The sequence below is a fragment of the Schistocerca cancellata genome, chromosome 7 (genome assembly GCF_023864275.1).
Source record: "Schistocerca cancellata isolate TAMUIC-IGC-003103 chromosome 7, iqSchCanc2.1, whole genome shotgun sequence".
Lineage (NCBI taxonomy): Eukaryota > Metazoa > Arthropoda > Insecta > Orthoptera > Acrididae > Schistocerca > Schistocerca cancellata.
In genome coordinates this window covers 480,959,834-480,980,167 of record NC_064632.1, presented here as the reverse complement: position 1 = coordinate 480,980,167, position 20,334 = coordinate 480,959,834, and the positions used below count along the sequence as shown (strand labels likewise).

General features: G+C 41.1%; 1 protein-coding gene across 1 annotated transcript in view; it reads right to left on the bottom strand.

Moving 5' to 3' along the window:
• The window catches only part of LOC126092090 (somatostatin receptor type 4-like), a 389,704-nt gene that overhangs the window by 8,949 nt on the left and 360,421 nt on the right, over positions 1-20,334 (bottom strand). Inside the window, exons 5-6 of the mRNA XM_049907513.1 lie at positions 9,548-9,708; positions 6,307-6,471 (exon numbers count right to left, since the gene is read on the bottom strand). Of these exons, the coding sequence (XP_049763470.1) occupies positions 6,307-6,471; positions 9,548-9,708 (326 nt within the window). The remainder of the gene's footprint in view (positions 1-6,306; positions 6,472-9,547; positions 9,709-20,334) is intronic.

The window sequence follows — 20,334 nt, the reverse complement described above, 5'->3', positions numbered from 1 at the left end:
ATTTGAGATCAAATAAGACAGAAGGAATAGATAAATTTTCCTCAGAATTTCTGAAGTCGTTTGGAGATGCAGCAATTAAACGACTGTTCACATTGATGTGTAGTATGTACGAGACTGGCACATACCATCAGACTTCCGTATAAATATCATCCACACAGTTCCGAAGATAACAGGATATGTTAAGTATGAGAGTTATCGCACAATCGTCTTAACAGCTCATGCATCCAAGTTGCTGACAAGAATAATGTACAGAAGACTGGAAAAGAAAAATATGTTTATCTATTAGATGACGATTGGTTTGCCTTAGGAAAAGTAAAGCCTCCGGAGAGGCGGTCCTGACTTGCGCTTGATAATGGAAGCAGGACTGAAGAAAATTCAAGACACGTTTATAGGATTTGTCGACTTGGGATAAGCATTCGAAAATGTAACATGATACGAGATGTTCGAAATATTGAGAAAAATAGTTACAAACAAGATGGAAAATCGGATACTACACTACATCTATAATAAACATGAGGGAATAATGAGACTGGAAGTCCAAGAACGAAGAAATCGCATTGGAAAGGGTGTAAGATAGGGATGCACTCTTTTGCTGCAACCGTTCAATCTGTACAACGAAGGAACTAAGATAGATATGAAAGAAAGATTCGAGACTACGATTAAGATTCAGGGTGAAAGGACATTCTTGATAAGATTTGCTGACGATAACGCTGTCCTCAATGAAAGTGAAGAACAATTACAGGACCTGTTGAATGGAATGAACAGGCTAATGAGTACAGGATTTGGATTGAGAGTAAACCAACAAAAGATAAGGAATTCTGCTACCTTGGAAGCATACTGTGTATGATGGACGAAGCAAGGAGGACACAAAAAGCAGACTAGTACAGGCTAAGAGGGCATTCTTGCACAAGATAACTCTGCTGGTATTAAAACGTAGGCCTTATAGAACGTACATCTGCAGCACAGCCGCATGGATGGCGGAAAAAGCGGAACAGAAGAGAATCGAACATTTTGAGATGTGGTGGTACAGATGAATATTTAAATTCAGGTAGACTGATATGGTAAAGCCGCGCAGGATTAGCCAAATGGTCTAAGGCGCTGCACTCATGGACTGTGCGGCTGGTCCCGGCGGAGGTTCGAGTCCTCCCTCGGGCATGGATGTTTGTGTTTGTCCTTAGGATAATTTAGGTTAAGTAGTGTGTAAGCTTAGGGACTGATGACCTTAGCAGTTAAGTCCCATAAGATTTCACACACATTTGAACATTTTGATTTGGTATGGTAAGGAATGAGAAAGTTCTCCGCAAAATCGGCGAGGAAAGGAACATACGGAATTTAACTGAGAAGGCGAAGGGACAGCGTGAATGCACAGATATATTTTGAGACATCAGGGAATAACTTTCATGGTAGTAGAGGGAACTGTAGAGCGGAAAACTGTAGAAGGAAACAGAGATAGGAACAAATTCAACAAGTAATTGAGGAAGTTGGGTGGAAGAGATAGTCTGTGAGGAAGAGGTTGGCGCCGGAGAAGAATTCATGGCGGGCAGTATCAAACCTGTCAGATAAAGACTGGTGACTAAAAAAGATAAACAAGTGGAAAGAGAATGCGAGCAGAATGTCAGAAGAAATTATGGCGAAACAACTGCTGGGACACAGTCCGAGACGGAGAAGCTGCTCTGGCAGGCCAAAACTGAGATCAAGGATCAACAGTAACCTTTGGACACGGAACAGGAATTTAGGCTACTCGCTGTAAGTGATGATGATGATGTGTGATTCCTTAAAGTAAACAACGTAATACAACTAACTGTCAGCTCAGAAGCGTTATTCGATTCTTAAATGCCCAGAAGTTTAAACCTCTAGAATTTTACTTTCAGATAAAGGGATTAATACAACAATGAACGAAATAAATGTGGAAATGTGATATAAATATTGTTCAAACAAATAATTTGAAGAATCTCGTCGAGAAACTAAGTCTGCAAGGCAGCTTTCCACGAAGCTCAAGGGTTTCGAGGCAGGTTACGTCTTGCTCGGAAGTGACTGTGAACAACTGACTTGTGGCACCTCGTGACCGTACTAGTTCTAACATCCGCTTGCCTCGTCCGTCACGCATTATTTTACTTCATCTACAACTTAGTCTACAATTTGGAATCTGAGTTCACCACCAATCTCATTTCTGCTCCTCTTTAATTGTTTCATATTTCTTAGGTTTGATGTCAATAAATATTCCGCTCTCAGCTGAACGCTAATGACGTTCAACAGGTCCTGCAAACTTTCCTAGCTTTTACACAAGAAAGCTGAAACAGTCCTGTCTCAACAACTTTCGTGTAATTTTTATCTGGAATACTTTATTTACATGCAGTCAGTCTAATAGATTGATCTTCTGCTGTGTGTTTTATGTAAATCATAGCTGGGGAAAGGTTAATCATCTCGTAGGGAACCATAGTCTGTTGATTTTATTTTTCCTGTGTTACTCATCAGCAACCTGTTTTATTTCTTGTACGTATTCCTCACCATGAATACCTGCTACAATGTGTGAACGATTGAGAGGAATAAGGTGAGGAATGGTGAGGAATAAGGACAAGAGATAAAACGGGTTGCTGGTGTGAAATTTTCGTCTGTAATTGGAGAATCATGGTACTCTTATCCTTTTATTTTGTCGAGGCTGAATATCTTTCAACTGAAGACTGCGACTGGCCAAATAAAAACCAATTCAACAGTCTGTGGAAATTTCCACTGGTTCTTCTGTACAAAATCTGTTCGGTAAACCTCAGCGGAACGGGTCAACAACGTTCTTGATGGTTTCTTTATCTCTCATTCGACTGCGTAAGCTGCTGCTGCCTCCTGAGCATTTTGCAGATGGACCAGCTCACATCCTCACTCTGTCAAGATGCGCCGATCTCACAGGAGCTAAAGCATATTTCTAAAAAAGCTGGGTAATAGCTCTCTGGATGCGTCAGTATGTTGAGTAAGGAGTGCTCATGCGAGCTAATACATCCCAAGTGAGACCACTGACAGAGGTACTCTCTGCTGGAGAAATGATTACTGAAGATTTTAAATAATTCATTTGAAATGTAGACGGCCAATTTGCATGCCTTTCTTATTAATTTTGGTATCGATTAAGTAATTTACAGAATGTGAACGGTGGGGACTGCAATAGAAAAACCTTTAATAAAAATCTTGTACCATAATGATTGGTATTGCAGTTCCCTATGTAATTTATTTATCATACTGAAGGACTCGCATATTTTTGAGAGCTTCTGCGTGTGAGGGAAGACCTAACGTTTTGGAGGTGAGACGGGCCAACCGAAAATGTTACGGAGAACGGAACTTTGTATGGTGATCGGATCGACAGACATTAACTTAGTGGAACAGGGTTTGCCACGGCATCCCCGGGGACCGCTAAGCATTGTTTGGTTAACAACCTCGTGCAGCTGATTATGGTCGCCAGAGTATGGAGAAGTGCCATAGGCTGCAGGTGAAGGCTGTTTTGTCATGTTTTGCAGACAGGCCCTGTAGATAGCCAGCGGCCACTTCCTAAAACACGAGATGTACAAAATAATTAGGGCTAGTCCCACGAGCAGTATTTCCTAGTTCCAGAGGCTCTCTGATATGAGGCTTACTCTGTAGGAGCAAAGATTTGGGATTGGTTTATTACAGTGTGACATCAGAGCGCAGAGCTGGCACGGACGTTTTTCAGCAATAGGACGTATTTTTTGCCTGATTAATTCACAGTGAGCATTGAAAGCCGCAAAGGCGAGCTGGTTCATCGCGTTCCACACACATGAAATTTCATACGATTGCCAGTCTCAGGTTCAGCGTTCATGTATCTGATATAGGATATATTCAATCACTCAACAAGATTCCAGTAACTGTGTTCTTAGGCTGGAATTTGTACGGTTAAATTTGAGTCTCACATTGGGATTTGAGTTATGTGGGTGAAATTTTGTCATGTAGAGACTAACACTGCTATCCATAGTCATCCATAATTAGAAAGTTCATGCACATGCAATTTATCTACTGTCTCCCCGCCTATTCCTCATGAACATGATAATCAGTGTTTAACGAAATAAATTAGGATGCTTAAATGAGAGATTGTGTTTGTCACATACCCACCTGTCACATTAATTATTCTGCACATCTCCCACTTCAGGATCTGTTCCTAAGGTCTAATATCACGCTATCCATCTAAATTTGTGAACTTGTAAATTCATAGGGTAGATCTTTCATAAGTGGTCGGACCACAATTACATGACTGTGTTGGGGAGTTCAAATCATGAAAGGGAAATTTTTGCAAACTTGAAATGACGTAATGTGGCTTATTCTGTTAACGATTTTCACGTGGCATTTAAATGTGTAGAATCAGTATATAACGAGGCTTGTCGTCTTCAATCTGAAGACTGGTTTGATGCACCTCCCCATGCTCACCTATGCGAGTCTTTTCATTTCCTAATATCTCCGAATAACTGCTGCAACCACGTCCTTCTGAATGAGCTTACTGTACTCATATCTTCATCTCCCTCTACGAATTTTACTTCCGTCCCTCCACGCTTCCCTACAGTATTAAATTGGTGATCCCTTGATGTCTTAGAATGTGTCATATGAACCGATTCCTTCTTTTGCTGAAGTTGTGCCACAAATTTCTTGGCTCGCCAGTTCTGTTCAGTAACTCGTCGTTAGTTACGTAATCTACCCATTTAATCTCCAACATTCGTCTGTAGCACCACATTTCGAAAGCCTCTACTTTTTTTATATAAACTGTTTATCGTCCACTTTTCACTTGCGTACATGGCTACACTCCAGACAAATACCTTCATAAAAGACTTTGCTCTCTTTCAGAAATGTTTTTCTTGCGATTGCCAATCTACATTTTATGTCCTCCATACTTGGACCATCATCACTTCTTTTGTTGCCCATACGGTAAAACTCATCTACTATTTTATATGTCTCGTTTCCTAATCTAATTTCCTCAGTATGACCTCATTTACTTCTACTGCATTCCATTATCCTTGTTTTGTTTTCGTTGATTTCATCTTAAACCCTCCTTTAAAGGTACAGTCCATTCTGATAAACTGCTCTTCCAAGTCCTTTGCGATCTCTGAGAGAAACACATTGTCATCAGCAAACCGCAAAGTTCTTATTTCTTCTCACTCAACTTTAATTCCCATGTAAAATTTTTCTTCCACTTCCTTTATTGCTTGCTCAGCGTACAGACTTAATGCCATCATGGATTGGCTACAACTCTGTCTCCTTTCTTTCCCAACCACTACTTCCCTTTCATGTACATCGACTTTTAAAAGTGCCCTCTTGTTTCTGTGGAAGTTGTAAGTACCTGTAGTCTTTCGCTCCCTGTATTTTACCCCCACTACCTTCAGAATTTCAAAGAGAGTATTCCAGCCAACATCGTCAAAAGCTTTCTCTAGGCCTACAAATGCTATAAATTCCGATTGGTCTTTCTTTAATGTGTCTTCTAAGACAAGTCATAGGGTGAGTATTGCCTCGTGTGTTATATTTCTCTAGAATCCAAACTGATCTTCCTTGAGGTCTGCTTCTACTAGAATGAGATTTTTACTGTGCAGCGGAGTGTGCGCTGATACGAAACATCCTGGCAGATTAAAACTGTGTGCCGGACCGAGACTCGAACTCGGGAGCTTTGCCTTTTGCGGGCAAGGGCTCTACCAACTGAGCTACCCAAGCACGACTCACGCCCCGTCCCCACAGCTTTACTTCTGCCAGTACCTCGGCTCCTACCTTCCAAACTTTACAGAAGCTCTCCTGCGAACCTTACAGAACTAGCACTCCTGAAAGAAAGGATATTGCGGAGACATGGCTTAGCTATAGCCTGGGGGATGTTTCCAGAATGAGATTTTCACTCTGCAGCGGAGTGTGCGCTGATATGAAACTTCTGTCAGAAGCAAAACTGTGAGGACGGGGCGTGAGTCGTGCTTGGGTAGCTCAGTTGGTAGAGACCATGCCCGCGAATGGCAAATGTCCCGAGTTCGAGTCTCGGTCCGGCACACAGTTTTAAGCTGCCAGGAAGTTTCTGCTTCTACTAGTTTTCCCATTCTTCAGTAAGGAATTTGTGTTAGTATTTTGCAGTCATGACTTATTCAGATGACAGGTAATTTTCACACCTGTCAGCAACTACTTTGGTTGGAACTCAGTTCTTAACAGTTCAAAAAAAAGTAGACTCCTATTGGAGCATTGCCATCAGTAAGTCTTATCACTGACTTCGTTTAGCATGTAGTGTATTGCACCGTCGGAAGTGCCTAGAGGGCCTCTAGAGTGGAGATAATGTGTGTCGGCACGTACCTGGGGTCGGTGGTGTAGCGGACTGAGGTGCTGCGAGTGTGGGACAGCGAGGATGGCCGCAGCCGCAGGCCGGCGCTGCCGCGGTAGCAGCAGCGGCACAGCGCCTTGTAGAAGCTCTCCCGGAAGTTCTTCGACATGAAGCCGTACACGATCGGGTTGATGCAGCTGCAACACGCGAACACACCAGTCACTCGTCCCGTGCTGCACCCACTGCAGCTAGTGTCAAATAAGATCACCGAGCCAAATGACAGTCAACCACATAAAAGACCACACCTATTACTTTGGAGAAATGTACACTAACTGATCAAAATCACCCATCATTTGACATTAGTGAGGGGTGCGTCTACCCTTCGTCCTTATGACGACTCGAACCTTGCTAGGGACACCTGCAGTGGGACATCTGAATATCCCTGGAGAAATGGTAGCTCAGCGTTCCTCAAGAGACGAAACCAGAGGAGGTCTGAAGTTGACATTCTAACTCATTCCAACGGAGCTCCATTGGGTTCAGGTTAGAGCTTCGGAAAGCCCAGTCCATTTCATCAATGTTATTGCACACAAATCATTGCCTCACTGATGTTGCTTTATATAGGGTGAACTGTCAAGCCCATACAGCGTCACCTACGAAGAGTTGCTGTTACATGCACAGTACATAGTGCTGTAAAATATATTTGAATCCTTCCGCGTTTAGTTTTTTATTATGTACAGTAAGGGAACCACATACAAACCAGGAAAATCATCCCTATGCCGTGACTGCACCTCCTCCTTCCATCGGAATGCCACAGGGTACTGCATGACTCACGGCTTTAGCCAGCTTTCCATACCTATAACTATTTCAGCTTCAGCGCTTTCTAGGACTTGGAGCTCTGGTTCTTTCTCAATACATAATTTACAACTACAATACCGATTTTTGCTACAACTACCTTACGTGTTTTACCCGCCCCTTTTAGACGCATGCTATTTTTGTGGTTTCCTGAGACCTCTCTAACCTAAAAAATAAACCGCCCAGTCCCTTCCACACAGCCCCCGCTACCCGTGTAACCGCTTCCTGTGTGTAGTCGACTCCAGACCTATTATGCGGAACCCGCAAACCCACCGCCCGATTGCGCAAGTCAAGGAATCTGCAGCCTACACGGTCACAGAACCACCTGTGCCTCTGATTCAGACCCTCCACTTGGCTCTGCATCTAAGGACCATAGTCGGTACTGCAGATGCTACAGATGGTGAGCTCCACCTTAATCTAGCAAGACTGGCAGTCTTTACCATTTCCGATAGTCGCCCGATAACACAAAGAATCTCCTCCGATCCAAAGCGACATACGCCGTTGGTACCGACATGAGCCACCACCTGTACTGTGTATGGCATCAGGAAGCACCCATTCCACATCCGGAATGACTCCTCTCAGTATGCACACGGAGTGCACCTGCTTTCCTTCCCCTCCTTGGTAGACATATACTTAAGGAGCGCCATTACGCGCCTAACGTTGGAGTTCCCAACTACCACCAAATCCACTCTCTGTGAATGCCCAGATCTTGCTGGCCGAGAAGCTTCCTCTGGAACAGGGTGGGCGACTGCATCCGGCTTAGAGACTTCGTCAGCCACATATAAAGCCCAAAACCTGTTTGTCAAACGAAACGGGGAGGCTCTACGATCGGTCCCTCGGAAAGTCTTTCGCTTCCTGCCAGACTACCATGCTGTATCTAAAGGAATACCACACAGAAGAAATATTATGTAAGTTGTACCTGCAACAGAAAAGTCAGGTACCCTGATGAAATTTAGGAGAGGAATACATATTCGACAGGCACAGTATTCAGGCTGCAAATAACGAGGCCATGTATTGTGGTTTATCAACTTGGTTCATGTTCTGCAAACGTGTACACACGGATTCACATTGATTCTCAACTGATGTGTAAACTAAAAATGGTAAAGTTGTGTTTGGTCTTGTCGTAGGCGCATTTAAACTGTTTGCTCTTGCTTTTGGTGTCATTGATACCAGGATAGCCTTTTTGCAGCTCCTACACTAGCCTACGTAATACATGTATTTGCATATCTGAATAAATGTTAGTTAGTTAGTAACATGTTCCGTAGATCATCTTGCAAGATAGATCGCAATGGTGTGGAACGAGTCATTTTACATTCACATCGCAAATCAATTTTGCTCATAAAAAAAATAAACACAGATGTGATTTAGTACGTCCTACACACCTCCTTTTACGCATTACAGGAATAGAAATTGCAGCAATGTCCACAGATTTTTGAACTGAAGACAACTGTAGTGCGGAAAATGAATGTCATTTTTCCTTCTTGTATTGTACTTATGTACCTCATTGTTACTTTTGATCTGCAGTGGAATATTTACAACAAACTTCATGAAAGAACAAATATACTGTGCAGCAATAGTCAGAATGCACAACTTCTTAAACAGATGTCCTCAAGATGCTCGTGGGTAAGCTCCACAAGTTATTCTTATAGCATGTTTTTGTGCAATGAAGACTTTCCGTCTTAAAGATGAATTACCTTACAACATTATTCCATATGAAATTATTGAACGAAAATACGCAAAATATGCCAACGTACTGATTTGTCCTTCCCCAAGATTTTCAATGGTTCTAAGCGCAAATGTGGATGAAATGAGTTGTTTTAGGAGCTCCAAACTGTGCTTCTTCCAATTAAATTCTCGTCATAATGAACCCCTAAGTATTTTGAAGTTTTCAACCTATTTACTATTTTCTCACCATGTGTTACACTTATCATTCATGTTGTACTTCTAGATGTGCAGAATGTTGTTTCTTTTTAAAGTTGGGGGTGAGACCATTCGCAGGAAACCAATCAATGAAACTATTAAGAATATTGTTTACTATTTCCTCTCTTTCTGTACAAATGCTAAGAATGATTACTAGTGCCATCCGCAAAAAGAACTAATTCTGCTTGTTTTATACTAGACGGAAGGTCATGCACATAGATGAAGAACAGTAGTGGACCTAAGATTGAATCTTGAGGAACCCCCTATTTGGTTTCTTCCCCGTCAGAATTATATCCATGGAAGCTACATCCATTTGAACACAGTCACTTACAAGATCAGTTGAAGCAGGTCCTACTTGTCAGCAATAATGTATCACACTGTTGTAGTGCACCAAGCCTGAACATTGTTGTGCATGGTTGAGAGCTATCCATTTGAGCTGCTGACATTGTACCCATTTACTCTGTCGTGGGCTTAAGATACTCATATAAAAGCAGTGCAGACCTGTTAAAGTAGGCCATTAGGTGGAAGGCGGTGGCCATGTGCTTGAGGCTGTCAGTGCGATAGGATGGCAGCTGACGGAAGGCTGTCAGCACATTGTCCACCAGCAGTGGGCCCCAGCACAGCACGAACAGCACCACCACCGCCACCAGCATCTTGATCACCTGCCACACACAACGGGTCAGAGGCCATTTCCAGTTTGGATTCAAGATTAGTAAACAGCTCCTAAGTGGATGACACTCGGAGGAGGGTAAATGTAGTAGGTGGCGAGATTGAAATAATTGAGACAATGGATAGGAACTGGACTGAAAGGAAAGGAAGCAATAGGAGCAAGAAAAAACAAAATGAATTTAGCGTAGAGACTATGAAAACCTATAACACTTACTTGTCTGTGTTCACAGAATCCTGACAATTTTAGCTGGGTTAAGAAATTTATGTCTTGGAAAATATCAAACATATAAACAAAATTTAACACTACTTTAAGCACATTTCGTCTTCTTTAATAGCCAGTTATTAACAAAGTCCTGTCTGGTGAAACACGGACAAATTATTGCAGGGTGTTTCAAAAATGTACAGCTTTGAAGTTCCATATAAATCAATTCATAATACCTACAGAGGTGATTGTTGCCTCAATTTGTAGGGAACTACATCACGCTTTGTCTCGCGTAGTTCGATAGTGACGAATCGCACCGTAAGAAGCGCTAGTGGCAGTTGTGATAAAGGTGGCTGCCTTCTCTGGACCTGAGCGTGCTAACTGTGTGTTTTCATTTGAATAATCGAAGTCGGCGGGCAGTGAAAATCCAAATCAAACATAGCAACATGTTCGTGATAGGCCTAAACTGAAGGTTTTTTGTGCATCGAGCAAGAACAAAGTGTACGGGCTCTTTTTTTATCCGTGAGAGGGCCATCAGCGGGATAGTGTACCTGGATATGTTACAACAATTTTTGGTACCACAGATGGATGAGGATGACCAAGACGAAAATGTTTACTTCATGCACGATGGCGCATCAGCCCAGTACCTGGCTGCCGTCCGAGATTTTCTCAGTGACCACTTTCCAGCCACTAGACTGGCTGTGATACGCCAATTGCATACCACCCCAGACCTGACACCAGTCGATTTTAGTTTATGAATATTCATCAAGGACATCGTGTTTGTACCTCCTGTGCTGGCTTCTCTGCCTGAACTTAGAACGAAAATTTACGCCGCTACTGAACAACGCTACAGCGAGTTTGGAAAGAAACTGACTTCTGATGGGCTGTGTGAAGGATATCTAACTGAAGCCACACACATTTTTGGTTTAAGGTAAAAAAAATCTTGATGTGTTTCCCTACAAAATAACACTAAACCCAGCTCTATATCTTCTTTTAATAAATTTATATTAATTTTTAAAGTTGTAAAATCATTTTTGAAACACCCTGTATTATTATACACGACATAGTTTCCGTAAAATTAAAAAATAGATATGGTCATAATGGTAGAGTAAATTGGTTCATAAATACATAACAATCAGTGCATAATAACAAATTTAAATACAATAGCACTTCCTACGTGGATTTATACTGTATTTTCGTATACATATTTTAAATCAGGGTTCCATACACAAGGCCACACAGCACTGTTCGTACTGATAACTTGTCTCCTTGCGAGATGCTTTCATACTTTCTTTCCCTGATTTTGAAGAACAAATATACATACAGAGGAGACAAATTTTTTTTTATTGCGGGTGGTAAACGTTGCAGGAAATGTCTTTGTGTTAGTCAGCGTAGAGGTCCGTTTTGATTATTTAGAGCTATTGGAGGGATCGGTAATGAAATTAGCTATTGTCATTTTCTTGGTCTGAAATGAACTTCTTCTTCTTCTTCTTCTTCTTCTTCTTTATCGTCGCCTCGTTTCACATCACGTAGGGTCGGCGTTGCTCTTCTGGATCCTTCTCCTCCATAGTACTCTATCCATTGCCTCTTCCTTCTTCCATCCTTTCTCCCTTAGGTCCCCAGATATCTTATCCTTCCACGTCATCTTCGGTCTTCTTCTCCATCTCGCTCCTTCAATCTTTATATCGTCAACTCTGTTTCCGATATACTCTTCCCCTATTCTCTGTAAGTGTCCGTACCACTTATTCTGCTCTCTTGTATCTTGTTCCCCATGGGTCCCACTTTCACAGCTCCTCTAACAAATTCATTTCTAATCCTGTCCTTCCTTGTTATTCCACACATCCACCTCAGAATCCTCATTTTCGCCACTTCCATCTTGCTTTCCTTGGCTACTGTGATTGGCCATGTCTCTGCCCTGCATATCATAGCAGGCCTTACCACCGACTTGTACACTTTCCCTTTCAACCCAGTGCTCACCTTGTTGTCACTCAACACTCCACTCATTTTCCTCCAGTTGTTCCAACCGCAATGAAATGAACTGTGCAGCCAAAATGAATTTGATACTTCTAGTAAGAACAAATGGAAGAGAACAGACTACGACACCATTTTGTCGCTTTCAAAGACACCTGACACCTGTGTCGTCCAAATCATCTTCTCTGTCTGTAGCATCGACAATGTCTCCAAAATTTAGCAAATTTGAAATTCCTTCATTAGATAAACCACGGTGGGCCAGCGCCATTTCTCTTGCACAGAGTACCAATAACGTGCGCCATCTGCAGACGAAAGCAATGACTTATAACGAATGAAATACTGCGAAAACCAGACGCACATTCACGCCATCTACCGTGCAACTCATAAATAACAGTATATTGGTAGTCAGAGCTGTGAGAACAGCTTTTTAATCAACGAAACACACTGGCCCGTAGACGCTACGGGCTTGGCGCTTAAGGAAGTGAGCGCGGCCCGTAGAGACTAGGAGTTGGCGCTGAGGAAGATAATAAGATGAAAAATTCGATCAATGCAAAACTGGAACATTACCAGATAGGGATGCACCTTGAAGCCTTATACGCGGCAGAAACTCTTAACCCAGTAAAAACAGGAGTACCTAAGAGATCAGAAGATGTTCAATTTAAAGGACGGGCGAATCAGGAACGGTGTACCAAGATAGAGAGGATCTCGGACATCATCAGGAAAAGAAGGAGCGTGTTCGTCGGATATATCCTTAGAATGGACTAGAAAAACATGTTTTTGTGCACGTAATTTGAAACGTGGAAGTGGCACAAGTAAAAAAACTCACAAAAAGTGTCTGAATGAAACTAGATTTTTGAAAGCGAGTTTTCAATCTTATCGTAATAATGTATTTTTTATGTATTTGAATCACTATAAACCGTTTCTGCATGGTCAATCCACGTAAGAATGAATATTACGTAAAAAAATTTGTTGAGTTTATCAATTTATCCATCGTAGTGCAAACCTTAAACTGAGTCATTCAAGTCTGAAGTATAGAGCTGGTGCACTTAAAATACCTCCCAGAAAATATGTTTTTTGCACGTATTTCCATATAAAATCTGAATGGTGCAAAATAAATTAATCTGTTCGAATAATTTGCCTGTGTACCAGTTCCAGTTCTTCCTTCAAACATTGCTTAACGAACTGTAACGTGGCTACGTTCGAATGGTGATATAAATGGCTGCTGGTCAGGGCTAAGCAACAAACTTTTACCCCATCTTTCTAGCTGAAACAGGAACGACCTCCATAAACGGTAATTTTTTTTTTGTTACACCAAAAAACTGTATCCATTATACACCTCAACAATGCGTCATTTGTTGAATTCCTTTATTTATAGATTAAAACATAGCATGAACTTCTTACAAACATAACCGACTACTTTGGTTCGTCCCTGTCACAAATAGAGCCAACAGAAAATAAAAGTGGATACAGTAAGATCTTCTGTACCCAGTGAGGTACAAAATACAGAATAGGTAGGCTACAGTAAATTGCACATTATGCTACACATAATAACTTCATTTTGTATATTTGACATCCATACTTACCGTCACAGAGCCGTTACGTACACGTAAGAGCAATGTTCACTTTAGAGAAGATGTTGAAAACGAGCGCATATTATTTGCAAACAATTCGCCACTTTCTGGGTCATACTTTGCTGGACCCTACACAAGACACATTCATTCTCTATTGTCGAAGTGGGATGCTTGCGAGCTATTACATCGTATACGTTCATAGGTGGACTGGTGCCCACTTGTTACTTTAAGTATCTCCATAAATAAAATTCTAGTGAATTAAGGTCCGAGGAACGTGAAGGCCAGAACGTTGGACATCTACAACTAATCCATTTCCCTGGAAACGCTTCATTCAAATAGTTACGCACATCCATTCCAAAGTGTGGCGGTGTACCATCATGCCGAAACCATATATGTCACTGAACACCAAGTGGAAACTTTCCTAATGCGTCGGGCAAAGTACTGTAAAGAAACGTACGGTACAAGGGCCCATTTGACTTGTTTGGCAATCGGTCAGGGCCCAAGTCCAATCCTCCAACGATTTGAACCCACAGGTTTACACCATATTGTGCCTGAAAGCCACTGTGACGGGCGACATGAGGGCTGTGTTCCGACCAATTATGGCTGTCGTGGAAATTGAAAATATCCTCAGTCTATATTACGTTATTTATAAAATATTCGTTATATTCCACTTGGTGCGAAAGAATCCAACAAAACTGTAGTCATAGAATGGTGTCTTTTTGGCGTTGGTGTTGGGCTGTAATGATGTAATGATGTGGATCCAGTTCTTCATCGCGCAACTCTTCAACAGCCAATTTGGAACTGCCTTTCAATACCACGGGTGCTTTGCCGAGATGACTACTGAACGGTTTCAGGAGTCGCATCTTTTGTTTGTGTAGTACGTCTAGTTCTTGGACGACATCTGTCCAATACTTGTGGACGAAGATACATAGGGAGGAACGATCACCACGATGAAATAAGGGAAATCAGAGCTCGTACGGAAAGATATAGGTGTTCATTCTTCCGCGCGCTAAACGAGATTCGAATAATAGAGAATTGTGAAAGTGGTTCGATGAACTCTCTACCAGGCACTTAAATGTGATTTGCAGAGTATCCATGTAGTAGATGTAGATGTACGTATGTTTGTTTCACATCTCCTCGTAAGCCACTACGCCGATTTCAACCAAACTTTGCACACCTATTAGTTACCGTCTGTAAAGAATTTCCTGGCGGGGGGGGAGGATAATGAGAACCTACATATTTATTTATCCAGTATTTGAAAATGAATGCATTTAGCAACTTGCAAAAACTTTACAGATAATTTCAAACCATTACGAATTTTGTTGTCGCTGACAGCCCCGATAAAATGAGGAAAGAAAAACAGTTTGGCGCTTACTACATGTTCGCTGTTCACGCAGTAGAACAGCGGCATCAAGCTCAAATGGTTCAAATGGCTCTGAGCACTATGGGAACTTAACATCTGCGGTCATCAATCCCCTAGACTTAGAACTATTTAAACATAACTAACCTAAGGACATCACACACATCCACGCCCGAGGCAGGATTCGAACCTGCGACGTTAGCGGTCACGCGGTTCGAGACTGAAGTGCCTAGAACCGCTCGGCCACTCAGGCCGGCTCCACATGAAGCCCAAATTTCTAATTTATTACTGCTTTACTACTAACTCTATTGGAAACACATTAGGCAGCCAGTAATCATATACATCAATGAACATAGCAGCAAAGTTATAGCACTGTACAACACATAGTCCAGATGTTGCGACTTCATAAACGCTGACATGCGTGAAAAACCTCCGCATCATGCAAGACGTTTTAATTTGTCAATTCCTTGTGACAATAGTCGCAACAAATTTCCAGACAGTACTCACAAATGTCACTGAATGTACCTCCAAACATCTATCATTGAACGCCAAACATTGCAGGAGATACGATGTCAAATATTGAGTTGCGTGAAAAACTACCGTATCATACAAGACGTTTTAATTTATTATTTCATTACCACTCTCCCTGTTCAAAATATGTTTCGCAAACATTAAGTACGTATAGCAGTGGATGTGTGTACAAAATTATCATTGCACGGAATGTAGTTCAGGAGATACGATGACCTAAACACTAAGCTACGTGACCATGAATCTGCAGGGTCGAATTCGCTAGAGATACAGGTGTAATACGTGTTAAGTAGTGTGAAGTACGCATATATATATATATATATATATATATATATATATACACAGGGTGAGTCACCTAACGTTACCGCTGGATATATTTCGTAAACCACATCAAATACTGACGAACCGATTCCACAGACCGAACGTGAGGAGAGGGGCTAGTGTAATTGTTTAATACAAACCATACAAAAATGCACGGAAGTATGTTTTTTAACACAAACCTACGTTTTTTTAAATGGAACCACGTTAGTTTTGTTAGCACATCTGAACATATAAACAAATACGTAATCAGTGCCGTTTGTTGCATTGTAAAATGTTAACTACATCCGGAGATATTGTAACCTATATATATACGAGATTGATGAGATAGATGAATTGCATGACATTCATGCAATAATAGGAGAAATATTTACAGCAAATATGAAAAACTATCGGAAAGGAAACCGAGTCAGCAAACAGAAAAGACAATGCAATCAAAACAAAAGAGTAAATACTAAAAGTGTAAGAGTCCATTATTAAACGCAGGGGAGAGAGTGGATAGGTAGAAAGAGTGCATTGAAAGTCTCTAGGACGGAAAGGAGATGTGAATCGATAAGGGAAGTCATAGGGCAACCAGGATTGGAGTGAAAGTTTAACGGGACCTTGGAAGACTTGCGATCAAATAAGATGAAAGTCGTCGATAACATTCTTTCGGTTCTTCTAAAGCCATTGTGGGAACTGATAGTCAAATGTCTATTTAAGTTGGTACGTTGAGCCTAAGAGTCTGGAGACAGCCCATTATCCGCACATTACCTAAGATGCCAAGTCTAGTAAGGGCGACGATTTTCACACCACCAGCTTAACGGCTCATGCGTCGAGGACAATAAAATACAGATGGGGTGAGAGAAAAATTTGAAGATCGGTTTGGCTTCAGGAAAGATAAGGCACAAGAGACGCAGCTCTGACGTTGCACGTGGTAATGAGAGCGAGTCCTAAGAAAAATTGAGATTGGTTCACACCATGTGTCAGCCTCGATAAAACATTGGCCAGTGTTAAATGGTGGAAGATGTTCGTAATTCTGAGTAAATCAGGAGTAGGGTAATATACAACAAACAAGATGTACGAGAACCAAGGGAGAAAAATAAGAATGACTGGCTAGTATCGACGCACTCGAGTTTCAGGCGTATCAGTCGATCAAATAGAGAGCTTATTTGTTACACGGTGTTCGCGAAAAGTAGTTGATAAGGTGGGAAAGGGGTCATGTCCAATTGTTGTCGAATTACGCGTACTGGAGATAACTTACCTTTATATCTGTAAGCATCGAATGGTACAACAAGGGTCATGTCCCTTCATCAGACGTGCTCGTTCGAATTGTATTGAGTCAGTGGAGAGACCTTATCAGTATATATATCAAACGCATAGTGAACCTGTTCCAATAAAAAATAAGTAACTAGACGATGTAAAGAAGATTCTACGACAAATACCTGAAGAGCAGAAACCATTTTGTAACAGTCTCTCCTAGCGGACAGCAAAGGTTGGACAAGATAAATATGAAGCATAATCACCATTGTCTGCTTTTCTGTATTCTGCGTTTGGTTGTAATCTGGGCAATGGATAAACATATACGCTCTTAACACACTCTTTTAAGTCTACAGTGAATATGAATATTTCAACTTGTACAACACATTCCTTCCGCTGGAAACGGAACGTTAGTTGCTTATCATCATCAGGATCGAAAAGGGATCATCTCTAGTACATTGACACTATGCATAAACCCATTGTGTAGAAAAAGAGTTTTCTGTGTCTTCTTAAACATTTGCTTTCTGAGACATGAACCCTTTTCCAAGTCACCAGTTCAGTTTTATTATTGTGTATTGGTGCGCCCTATTTAAAAAACACTTCAAAAGTTCTCCCTGTCGGCCTACGTTAGCCTTTAGACATGCTTCATTTTTCAGTTTATATATGATTATTGATGTTTCACAAGTGGTGCCTAACTGAAGCGAAGCAGGACGTCTTAAATCCTACACTTCAGACTTTCTCGTATTCCTGTTAACCAGTTACCGTAATACCGTTGATTTTAAGTTGATGTTTACTTTTAATCTTCTATAGTAATTTCGTTACTATATAACTGAATACCCGTTGCTTAGTACAGTTGTTTCATAATAGCGATTTCTCAGTTTCTCTCTTGCTCGATTAACGGCAGTTTTAGTAACCTGTTAACTATTGATCTGATGTATGCTATCTTGAACCTGTCGGATGCCAAGATGTACAGATTATAAAAATCTATGTACACGTAGGTTTTCGTTACACTTCAGAGCGGTGTTTGCCCACCTCTAAATATCGAAATAATAATTGAATTGTTATTTTCGTGCTCAGCTGTAAATGAAATCGTTGGATTGATATCTAATTATTTTCGCTATCTCATTAATTCCGCTTACATATCATTTAATGAATAAAATGATGTCGTCTATGCAGCGACAGCAACAGCAAATTTCGCGGGGTATTAAAGCAATGTTCGGCCACTTCACAATGATTAAGAAAATCGAAGTCATCAGATAAACTAGGGAATTTACTATAGCTAGCCCCTCTGGTTGGTGGTACACCTTGCCGTTAAATGTGAAGTAATTGTGCCATTACGTCAGTTACAGATATTGTCAGTTCATTTCCAGTAAGTATCTTTTTTGCGTTATAAATCTGTTTTGACTTATTTTCAACGTCTCGCAAATAAGTTCATGCAGCAAGTCTTGGTCCGACTAGGCGGAAGCTCCCAGTATGACTGCATCTGTAATTTTACTAGCAATTAACACGTACTTTTTAAACTGCACTATTAACAAATTTTATAGCGGTTTTGAGCTTTATGATAGAGTAGCATTTATTGGAGAACAAACACTCGCTCCCGTGTCAGCTATAAGCCTCGTGGATTTGTTCTTTTTGTGAAGTTTTACTCGTGTGGTCTTTGTGGGTTAGTGCCTATATATCGCTTTTTCTCTTTATTAGAAAACGGAAATCCTTAACCCCCATTTTTCTTTGTAACTGTGCTTGACACTTCTTTATAGGATCTTTAGCCACTGCGTTAGTTGTGTTTTACGAGAAGAAATTCGCAGTTTTTTAGCGTAGTATTCGCAAGTTATAAATGCCAAGAGGGCTATCTTTAGTTTGCTCAAGTAATTAACCCATCATTTCTTTCTAAATTCTCGATTAAATTAATTGCATATAATGATTTTTCCATTACTAGAGCTATTTTCTGCATGTAACTGTGTTTTTATTTATTGTTCACGTTGACTGAGAGTCCATATTATTTATTCGCGGGGTGTTTGCGGTATTATTTGGGCATATGACTTCTGCTATAATTTTTGTTAAATATTTCTCTCAAAATGTAGCGTTGGGATTACTTTTTAACCCTTTTGACAGTAGGGATTTGTCTCTAATCATAAACAAACGTTCGCGAGATAAATAAGTTTGTTTGTTATTTTATATAATTTCCACATTTTATATCTTTATCGTAAGCGTGCACAAGTTACATAAACAATTTTTAATGCATCTAAGTCTGTTATGCTGATCTCGTCCGCACCACACCTTGTCCCCTGCCTTCTTCCCCTATCTAACTGCACCTGGTCCCCACCAACACCATTTTCTCAATCTCCTACCCCCTCTTCCGTCCTTTATGAATTCTTACCACAGTCCACAACTGTAAATCACAATACTCTGGATATAAGAGTTTCATAGCAATTTAGAGTTCGGTGCAAATGTGATGGGCTGCTTACGGAACTACACAGGTAAATCCATTATTTATGTGAGTACTTTGCTACCTATTTTTTTAGTAGTGAAAAGCCGATACTTAATTTTTTGCTTGTTTTATTTTCAAAGCTGGAGACGATCCAATATTTATCGGAAATAGACATCACAAAATTAAACGTGAAAATGAGACTGTGAAATTAAGGATATGAGTTAAAAAACAGCATTCTTTCTTTGTTTGACAACACTCGCCCACATATTGCCACCCACAGTGTTACACCATAAAGATTCTTAGGAACATGCATCTCGAGGTGTCGAAGGCACTTGCATACACTCCCGTGCCCAGTGTTTCCGATGATCGTACCACCGTCCATACTTACTAGTGAAGGGAAGCTGTGGAAAATTCCAGAGTACAAGAGACTGCGTGTGACTAGGATGCACTAGCTCTACACACAGAATGGTCCGCCACATGCTTGTTGGTAGTCTGTAAAAATCCTTCTTCGGAACTCAAGTGATGGGCTACGTGGGAATGTGGAGAAGATCACTGATTCCCACTGGAGAGATCTTACTGCGAAAGGCTTACGACTGTGAGACGGGAACTAGTCACCATCGGGTTATATACAGAAGAAATATATGTCTTTCGCTAAAGCTGCGCCTGCGTGTTAACTAACCGTCTCGCAGGTGGTGGACCACTAAAGCCACCTGAAGACTCATCTATGGAATAGACCCGTTGTCATACATTGCGAGCCGTCAAGCTGTCAAGTAAGACTGTGAAAATGCTTGCTGGACACGTGTATGAAAGTATGACCACAAGAAATTTTTCTCTCTGGAACGAGCATCGAAGAGGAGAAGAACTGCAGGGGAGGAATTGTGTGTTGGCTGTCACTGACATAACGTTAGCCAACGATAGGAGCCGACGATAAATTTTCAGAACTTTAGTACTGCAAGAGAGGGACATGCATCAAAACGGGGAGCTAGACAATGGAGTCTTTTC